At 34.3% G+C, this 11,283-nt stretch overlaps 1 protein-coding gene across 1 annotated transcript in view; it reads right to left on the reverse strand.

The window, feature by feature from the left end:
- Tmtc3 (Transmembrane O-mannosyltransferase targeting cadherins 3) overlaps nucleotides 1-10,711 on the reverse strand; it is a 222,587-nt gene extending 211,876 nt beyond the window's left edge. The window contains exon 1 of the mRNA XM_077436635.1: nucleotides 10,526-10,711. Coding sequence (XP_077292761.1) covers nucleotides 10,526-10,711 — 186 coding nt within the window. The remainder of the gene's footprint in view (nucleotides 1-10,525) is intronic.
- Between the last annotated feature and the right edge of the window lie 572 nt (nucleotides 10,712-11,283).

Here is an 11,283-nt window from a genome sequence, read left to right on the forward strand (position 1 = left end):
TGCTCATTAAGGCAACCCGCTATGATATCTGAAAGATTTTACAAAATAACAATATCGCGTATGCGGTAAAAACGTCAGACGTGTGAGGTGATAAATCACCGCAAAATATTTATATATATATGTATATATATATAAAGCTGAAAGTTTTTTCGCGTAGTTTTTCCTCTGGAAAGGAAGCTGAATATCTCTCTGCCGTCTCGCGCGGAAAAGAAAATTCGGAAAATGATAGAACAAATCTAGATATATCACAACTATTGTAATAAAATACGAAATGTCCTGTAAAAAGCCCAAGATATGAGACGGGGCATACATACACGCATACCCAAGATTGTATAAACAACCTTACCCTTTCTTGTCTCTGGTAAATTTAATGAAACAAAACGGATGCGAAAAAAAAGTTCAATCTTTTTAAAATTCTTCTCGAGTGCTTGAAAAAAAAAACCGGTAAAGGTCAAATGTACCCAGTTAGTCTAGAAGTATAATACTTCTTTTGAAAATTGTGATGAATAATTAAGTTTATCTCTGCCTTAGACTATAAATTAAATGGCTCATTTTACTAAAAATAAATATATTTTTTTTTAAACGTACAGGAAAGATAATTACCAAACATGATCAAACCTTTCCCATCCAGCAGTCAAAACAATGTCTGCAGAGTTTCATGGAACATGTCTATATGTACATATGTATATCTAGTGGAAAATGTACGCTCAACTTTCAACAACCCCATATATTTCACTGCTAGTACTTCTTGTGGGTCTTGTTTGCAAACTGCGGGACTTTTATCAATTTTTCCACGTCATAAAAAAACGGGAAGAGGGTACGAAGTGTTCGAATGCGTTCCGGGATGCAATTTTCGGCAAATGTACACTTTGTGTGTACGAGAGGACGTAAAACTTGGGCAACGTAAGTGATTCTTCACCCACATACATGTGTAATATATCTTGGGAGGAATTGCTGGATTAGGGAATACGTGTGCCCATTTATTCGGCGAGCTGGGAAAACTTTTTAACTGCCGACGTTTCGTTTTGCTAAATATTATATTCGATCAGGGACGACGCCATTTTATCGGGTTTGATCGATTGCGTCGCGTCGCTTTCGATGTGAATTTAGATCTGAACTTTGGAACATTATCGTATGAATGTATCTATTGAAGAGTTTTAAGTTGCTGTTGTACTAGTCTTTAGATCATCATATATATTTTTACAAGGCTTTTTGATTTTAAATGATATAAAACTTAACTCCTGAAATATCTAAAGCAGCAGTAATGTCGGACATGCAGGAATGAATGATTTACAATCATAAAAAAAATATATTTTTTATATCTAATATATAATTTCGAAAGAGACTTTGTAAGTTTGTATCTTTTTTTCGATTAAAATAAATTTAATAAAAATTGAATGAATATTTACTATTAGATTCGCCATGTTTAAGCTGTTTATATTACAAATACTGAGCGAAGCCGGGTAAAACAACTAGTAATTAATAAACATTATCTTAATTAGTCATCGTTGACGTCAATATGTACAGTCGATGATCGAAAATCTGGCAATCGATACGTTTTCCTCATATCCGGCATGGATTTTGGAGTGCAGTTTTAAATTTACCATGTTCACGCTCCAATAAATAAATAACTCGAATTTGACACTTGAGAACAGTGCGATAATAATCTTTAATGATCCAGATAAAATTGAAAGTATATATGATGAGAAAATTATATTTTTGGAATTTATGTATCGAAAATGATCAAACTGAAGTATTTGAAGCTTTACATAATTTCTTACCTGAAAACAAGAGTCGTATGTCTCGGGATATACGTGAAAAAATAATTGAATATTTAATAGGGCTGAAATCGTCTTTTACGCAGTGCTTCCCCAATCATTTTAGAAGCAAACAATTTGATTTCAAACCCCTTTGATAATGAACATTTTCGGACAGCTACCAAGGAAAAAGAGAACTTGATTGAATTTTCAAATTATAGCATTTAAAAACTGAATTCGAAATAAATAAGGTTATTAATTTTTGGCTATGTATTAGTAAAGAATATGAACAGCTTTATGACATAGCGCTCAAATTTCTGTCGCCGTTTACAAGGAATGGACTGGTTGAGAGAGCTTTCTCTTCATATATTTTAATATAGAAATTGATTGAATCCAGCTCCAGACTTAAGGGATTTACCCTCGCATCATTTGAACCAAATTAAAAAAAAACTAAGTACAAGGATCTCAATTATATGTACTTTGTAATTTTGTGTTTTTATCAAAACAATCAATAATATTTTTACTATCAATAATAGAAGTATGACAAGATAGTAGATAAATATATTAAACTTTGAGCATATTATAATTGTGACTCCGCAAAAAAAAAATTTCTTACCAAAACAGATCTACATATTGCGTGTATCCTGTCTTCACATTCCTTACCATGCAAATACTATATATAATAATTACACTTGCAAAAACAAATTTCATGAAATACAATCATTTTTATATGGTGGTACGCGAGTCAAAAAATATTGGGAAACGCTGATCTAAAGTATTGCGTTGCACCAGTTTCAGTGTAAATTTTTGGGTACTCAAAAAGTTTGTTAATGAATGTTTATATGTAAATATGATAGATAAATGTTAAGCTAGGCAGAGAAATTGTGGATGCAGAGGTTGTGTATAATCGCATGTAAAATCAGTAGATATAATAAATAATTGCTCAATTTGGGTCGAGACATTTTATGGCTTGTATTTTACTGGTAATAATTTTAGTCTATTTTTGTCAGTATACAAATGAAATGAAAATGAAAAGTAATAATGTATTTATATTAAACTAGTGTTGTGCCCGTTGATTTCAACGGCGGGCTTCGGAAAGGAATTGAATATACATGAATTAATATAAAGTTATATGTTATATACAAATATAGTGTAAGGTAATTTATAGGCGCGCGCACGTATTAATGTGCCGTTCATCCGTTCGAAATGATGAATTTATGTGAGTGTGTGTGTGTACGTGGATGTGTGTATGTATGTACGCTCCTGCGTATCTGACGCTGACTCAGTATCAGGAGCACTTGTCAGACGCTCCACACCACACCCCCCCCCCATTTCCCCGCTATCCGGGTCTCTTCGACACGATCGAGCGTCACGCCACACCCTTATGCATAACGTATACTCCTGGTATTCTAAAATTTGTTTTTTGAAATCCCCATACTTCTCCACGCACTCGCAAATACAAACATATATATGTACATACATACATCCCATCCGTTTTATATAGACATATTATCATGGCCAGTATTTATATTAAATGGCCAGTATCCATCGTTCAGTATACAAGTGGTTAGTATAAATAATAAAAAGTCAATATTTATATTAAATAATCAGTATTTAAACATAAATGGTCGGTATTAATGTGAAATGATAAGTTTTATTTTGACGAATGGCCAGTACTACTTTTTGATTGGTATTAACACAAGATTGGTACGATCTTGATAGACAATTCCATCCAACAAGCACTGCCATTTGCACTGGCGATTGTACGTCAGATTTTTATACTGTCCATTTGTTATCTATACTGACATTTAAAAATGTAATACCAACTATTTTGTAATAAAATACTGGCCGAAAGCTGGTTTATATACTTACCGAAATTGATTAAAATATTGGCCATTTAATTTGTTGCCTAATTTTATTACAAAAATATAATTTTGATATAATATAATATAAAATAATAATTCATAATTTTTTACCCTAAATGTAATTTTTTATCCTATAATAATTCAAAGGAATTATTAATTGGTTAATTATAAATTAAACCCACCGATAAGTTTCGTTATTAATTTATTAATATTCATCAAGAATTTCCCTTTATTCCAATTACGTTTTTTTAATTAGTAAAAAAGGAACGATAATATTCAGCACGTTTATTTAATGTAATACAGAGATTATCCAATCAAACGAGACTCATAAAATGATCAAGAACATTTTTTCTTTCGGTAAATTTAAGCACGCTTTGCAATTAAGCATTAATATAATTTTCTTAAATAGTAAATACACACATCAATGTAAGTTAAGTACGCTAACGTGTTCAACTATATTTTGAAGGTTAACGACACAGGTTTAACCACAGAAAAAATGAAAAATTAGCATAAAAAACATACCGAAACATTGTCCGAAAGTGTTGTTACAAAAACAAACTGTTGCTGGCCGCATGTATGACCACACAAAAATTACCCTGCAAACACAAGGGTGGTTGGAGTGTAGGGTGGGAGATGATACATTATCTCGCGGTGATGATGGTGCGAGTTTCGAGCTTTGAAGGTGCGGAGCTTTCGCTGATAATACATAAAAGCTCATAAAAATTTCATAACGGCGCTTTTCCGACAGCAAAAGTGCTCAGAGTCCTACATGGTATACCACTCTCGACATGATGCTGCCTACCTCACCGATATTCCAAACTGGACCACTACAAAAATATTCCTAAAAAATAGAATTATTTCTACTGAAAAAAAAAACCATTACATACATAGGGCATTAAAATGATGGGCCAACATGCTGAAAAACTCAGCCTAATGGTGGATTTTCGCATTATGTTCATACATATATTGGCCACATTATGTCGACATGCCCATTTTCGTAAGTGAGTAGAATATACGAACAAGTCTTTCGTTTCAAAACAATCATAATTATGATGCTTCGCTAGATTGCATTGAAGATTAGAATCTTTTGTGCAATAGCAAAAGTTCAAAAAGTGTCTATTTTTTAATGGCGGTGTCTATTTTTTAATAGAAAAAATGTGGGCATCGTTGCTTAAACTGACATTTTCTTACTAAGGAGTAATGCTTTCCAGAAACCAACAAAACAAGTTTAATTTAATTCGCACATATGTATGTATGTATATGCACCATGGGGATTTTTTAAGTCCCATTTTAGGAGTATAGTAGTGAGGTCCAGACTATGGAGCATATCGTCAAAGGCTGATATATGTATTTACTGTTTGAAATTTACGGAAATTCGCTGTTTGACACCAGAGGCATCAAAATGGCTGCAGAAGATGCCCCGCAGGATTTGAGAAGAAACCACACAATGTATAGCAGGATTTGGAATCAATACGTATGTATGTACTTCAAATACATATGTACACCCCATGTAGATAGGATAAGTAAATAGCCCCCATTTTATATATAATTATTTTATTACAAAACTTATTATGCTTTTCAAGGTTGAAAGCTTTTTAGATGATTATTAAATAATTTCGAAAAGGTCTTTCAAGGATACTGTCTGATAGTTTATTAGGTAGTCCTTTCAAATTCAAAGTTTCTTGTTGGTGTGAATACATCTGTGCCCAGTATTAAAAGGTCGGCTAGTCACTATACAGTCTCATATTATACATATTTGGAATATACAAGAGATAAGACGACAGAGTAGCGCCAAAATGTGAAATAGCGCTTTTCGTTTCCATAACAATTAGTAAACATCTCTACATAATTTATTCCACATTCGTCGTATATCTTCGCATGAAAGTTAATTACAAGAGGATAGAAAGAGATTGAGAGAAGGGATCCTTGTACGTCACTTTGTTTTGCAAGGGTGCTTTCATACACGAGGACTCTCACCAATACAAACATGTTATATTTAAATATGAAAGGACGATCGGGAGAACGGCGGTGTTCTCGTTTCAAATATGATTCAAAAGATATTCCGAGTCACGACACTACGCGTGAATACGACGATTATCACTTAGGAACCGATGGGGTCATTCAAGACCCCGCACTAATTCAGTTCGGATTACAGGTGTAATAACAGCCAAGGGGTCCGAAAAGGATGCGTGCAATATAAACATTTCACAAAATTAATTGGATTAGTGCAAAATAGAGATTTTCTCTGAGGTTATTCCCACTGGTGCGTCGGGGAGAGATTGGTGGGTAGGTACGCATGCTTCGGCAGATAATTCATAATCTGCGCCTATAATTAAAAGCTTAATTTGCCCTACCCGAACCAAATGTAGCGAATTAGTGCGGTAACGCCCGGTTTTGAGGATTAAACTGAAGTTTAATTTCTGCGCAAGTGAAGACGCAATTTCGCGCCGAAAACGGGCCCGCGACCGCAGCGCCACACTCGTGGAGGTGCCGAGCCGAAGCGAAACTAAACCCGCAAATATGAAGTTAAGTTTAATCCGCAAATTTTCATTATAAACGAGCCGTAACAAACGATGCAAAGCAAAGGAGGGGTTTGAGGGATAATGTACGGGAGGGGAGGCAGTGGGGAGGATGGAAACTATACACTCGGGTTACCTAAGAAGTAATAGATGCGGGGGTCTTCGTTGGTTCAGACATTAATAATGTCGAATGATATCTCCCAGAAGACGTATGAGACGAGACCGTGTCTTGGGCAATTTCGGCTGAAAACAAATACCCGCGGACATGGGGACTTGTCGAGCGGCACGAACTTGCCTGCCTCCTTGCCGAATCATTTTCCATAATCACGCAACTTTATAATAAATTTACTACCACGTATCGTGTAACAAGCAATATAGTTCTTGAAACTCCCAATTTAAGCTTGAAACAGTTGTTGCTCCTTTTTTTGCTATAAAAATGACTTTGCATGTACTAGATTAAATTAACGATCGTATAACTCAAGCGAGTAGATCCACAGCTGTTTTCTTCGTCTTAAAACGTACCATTAAGAAGTTAGACTATTTATAAACTTATATTGCCTTTGTAAAATAATGCATTAAGCAAGTATTTTTAGATTTATGTTTTCACAACGAAGAAGATAAGTTGCATCTGTTATGTCTAAGTCTTAAGAAATGTATTAGCCTATACATTACAGGAGTACCTAAAGTATATATGATATTTTACTTAAAAAATCATTCAGTAAAATGTCGCTCATGGTGGCCGAAAATTTTGATGTTTAACATTCGGTGTTTTTAATTAAAATTTTCCATTACTCTCAACGAAACGATATTTCTCAGCAAACAAGGACAGGCCCTCGGCTAAATTACTCTAATTAAAACCAATGAAAAATTGCCGACACAAACTTGTATACTCGATCAATTATTCAAACTAACATTTCCATTAAAAAAAATTGCACAAAATCTCGTCTCCGACGGAATAAATGAGATGAACATAAATACATATATAAATTCGCGTAGGCTCAAGTTATGTACAAGACATCTTATAGAGATTGTAGTGGGTATATCGAAACATCCACTCGAAGTGTGGGAAAATGGTAAGCAAACATACAAGACCAAATAACTTCTAGAACACGGTAATGATCTGTCATTTCGACGATGTGGTTTGCTAACTGCCACTTGGGAACTTTTATTCGTTTCTATAGCACTTCCTGGCACTTGTTGTTGACGTGCACGTCATTTCAACCCCTGCTTACGTGTGCACTTTGAAGGAAATCGTTCACACTTAATGCCAAAATAGAAATATTCATACCTAAGAAATATTTATGTACTTCACCCAGGCACAGGTGTCAAACCAAAAAAAAATAGTCACAATGAAAAAAAACGATAACTATGTACCAATGTCTTACATTGGTGATAGCTCTAAAATCTGATCAAATTAAGTTGTTATTGGAGTTTTGTTTCTGTTTTCATATTCTATAAAAGTAAACTAGTATCTTTTCAAAATAATATCACAGTGTTTGGCAATGCAATCTTAAATTTCAAACCACTTTATTAATTGTTTTCTACAACCACTAGTTGTAATGTCAACGGGTAAAATACCAATTGAAAGTAAACGCAAAAAACCTTAATAGTAACGTGAAAAGTTACCACTTATATAATATATGTAATATAGTCCGCTTGATTTATCGTAATCTTTAACCTTTTACGCCCTGGATTTTTTTCCTAAAACCAACCAACAGCTCTGGGTAAAAATTTCGACCTATTAAATTAGATAAAAATAATAATTTTGGTTCGTTTGCACTAGGACATAGTACCTAATCATTCGTGTGCCAACTATCAATGGAATTTATTTTGGTACACTTCGATTAAAAATATTTGCTTTATTGCACTTAAACAAACTAATAGGAATACATATGCCTCAATAAGTTTTATATCCATCATTTCTATATATTTCATACAAACAATAGTGTGTTATATACGTATATATTTAGGTAATAGAAACAAAATTAATTATTTTGAACAGTTTCTTTCTAATTATATTGTATATGCTGCAAATATTTTTTCGAAAGGCCGACGCCTTCTTCTAAAAGCTTCATTGTTGATCAGCTACTACCTGAATTTGCGAACAATTGATTAGCTATTATTTTGGGAAAGATGTTTTCTACATAATTTTGTATTGGGTACTGATTTGAATAATCACTTCTTGTAAATTTATCAGTATTTTTATCACATTTGCGCTCTAAGAACGCTATTTTATCTTAAGAAAATGACTCAGAATATGAGCCGTTATATTTGAAAGTGACAAAAGTCCACTTTTCTTCTTTTCGCGAAATATTAAATACAATTTTATTATTTTTAAAATACTGGTGGCCTGTAATACATTTATTCTGCTTTTCTAAGATTCTGGACATATCGAAGTGATAACATTTGTGAATTAAGTCAAACAGAAATAGTATTTTTGGAACTGGAAATTTCTCATGGAAATAACTTTCAAATATATGTGTTTATATGTATACCTAAATATTTCAATGTACTATGTATGTATACACATTTAGTGATTTTTTCTAGTCATTATGTCAGATAGCAGAAGGGTATAATAAAGGTTCTATTGTATTACAAATTTGATATAGAATACAAGGAATTTCCTAGTCGGAATGCTAATTTAGCGATAGGGTTGGACCCGGATTCACTTTTTTGACTGGTGGAAATGCCGTGCTGGGAAATGCGAGTTCGGGTCCCTTGTCAAAACAATAACTTATTTCTGTTGACCTTTGCGGATAAAATTACACAACAACAATATCAATTTGGGGCATGTAAACGTTCAAAAGCGATTCCAAATTGTATGTGTATGTCTTAATTTCCAGCTGGATTATACTATTCAGCGTGTGTGCGCGCGCCCGGTAGGGACGGAAGTTACGAAGTCGATTTGCCGTCAAGTAAACGTTGTTGAGTAATCAAACGAATTAATTAAATAAACAAATAAAAAGAGCACAGCGGTGGCCGTAGGGCTGCGAAAGGGTCCGGGATTGGAGCGGTCGAGGGTCCCGGATCGGTCCCGGGAGGGTCCCTCCTGCAAATCGATTTGTTTCCCCCAATTGACCGGTGATTTTAAATTGGTCGGGAGATTTTCATTTGATTTCACGCCGGGCCAAAAAGACTTTTATTTGATGTGTGCTCGTTATATGCATAAACTCTGTGCCTACGTACATACGTACACGTAGGCAACCCTCGTTCCCTCTCCCGTAAACTTTTCCATTCGTTTCCGTTTGAACGTAAATAATTTCACCAAAAGTTTTCAGCGATTGTTCTGTTTTGCGAAAATTTTCATTTCGGGGCATCTACAGCCTCCGTTATCAATATAGACAAATATTCGCATTTCTCATATTCCTAATCTCAAACGTTCGCAGGATTTGTCTGCGAAATCCCGTCTCTAAGTAAGATTTACATATGTACATACATACGTATTCCAAATATGCACTTCACAGTTTCTATTCCACTCGTTGAATAGACTGCCATATTTCAAACGTAAAAAAATCTAAATCTCTGTTAATTTTTTTTATTCAATACATGCAATTTGCCGTGAAATCGTGTTCACGATTTTATGTGCTGATTTTAGCACTCTGAGTGTCTGCTGAGTAGACATACGCTAGACGCAGCTCATCAGATGCAAAACCGGAAAGGTTAAAGTCCTAGCACTTGACATTCTTCCGTTCACTCAAGGTCGTTTGAGAATTTGAATACAGGATCAATATTTTCACACACGTAAATATTATGCAAAGATTTAATAACAATATGTATTATATTGCCAAATCTGCAAATTTAAAAACCACAAAGATTTGATTATTATTTAATTAAATAAATCTTGATTGGACTTTTTTTTATTTCATCAAAAACATATACAAATTTGGAATTTTACAAGTTAATTACACCGATCCTAAAATTTCCTTGTATATTTATAGATACAAAGTTTATGCACTGACTTGAAACTTCATATTTGAAATTTTGATGGAAGTTGAGAGTTTCAAGGATTGATTAATTTTCATCAGCTGAAAGTGGCAGTTTTCTCTTGAACTCTGCTTGAAGTTTTTTCGAGAATATTTTAACAATATTACGACACACTGAGAATTACGTCATAATTAGCCAATTTTACTCTCGAATCGTGATAGACTTTTTTCTCACGTTTTGTCATAATACCCATGAGAAACTTACAAATTCAACGGTTTACTTTCATGAAGGCCTTTTCTTATCTTCATTCGGTTATTTCGTTTGTATAACTGTTCAGACATTCTACGGAGTATATTTGAGACGCTTTAAAACTATGGTAAAAATTTCATCAAAATCAGTCAAAAATAACTTACAAGTTTTAGTATGGAATAAAGTTAGATTTAACATTTTTTACCCTTACCTTATGCATGGGAGTGCCCCAGAAGTCGTTCAAAAATATATTCTTGATCGGCGTGTGAGGTCTAAGATCTCGATTATCCTTGATGGCGCTAATATCGTCGAATACGAATCCGCAATAGATGCAATTGTGATAGACGAACACGCACGTGAGCACCACGAGCGCGGACAAACCGTAAGAGACACCCATTTTTTTCTTTTTTTTTTTTAATATTATAAATCACCAAAATATATGTATTATTATAGAAAATACATCAAATTACGCTAAAAGCGACCGTTCAAACTAAAGCACTACAAACACTCAGTTTTCGCATTCACACGCGAGCGAGTAAAAATATGTAACATTTATATGAAAGGAAACACTTTTATATGATTCTACAACGTAATATCACATCTAATATATGTATATACCTTCCGTGGATAGAATGAATTAATGATTATTTTTAAGTACACGTAGACATTTATTTATACCGGTTGGTTTATTTATTTAATTTGATTATTATTATATGTTTGATTAAATATATTTATTTATTATTTATATTATTATAGACATACATGGAACGTTTAATAATATTTATAGATGGGGGGGTTGGTAGCGCGTGTTGTCGCGCCGGAAGTGAAACGTCAAAGTGACGGTGCGCGGGCTCGTTCAAACGGCTGTCAGCGGTCGATGGCGGGCGGGGGCGACGTGCGGGGGCGCGGGGCGCGTCGAGGGGCGCCGGCTGCGGCCTGTCATGGTGCGGGGGCGCAGCCCGAGCTGAG

This window comes from Arctopsyche grandis, chromosome 8 (assembly GCF_051622035.1).
Source record: "Arctopsyche grandis isolate Sample6627 chromosome 8, ASM5162203v2, whole genome shotgun sequence".
Lineage (NCBI taxonomy): Eukaryota > Metazoa > Arthropoda > Insecta > Trichoptera > Hydropsychidae > Arctopsyche > Arctopsyche grandis.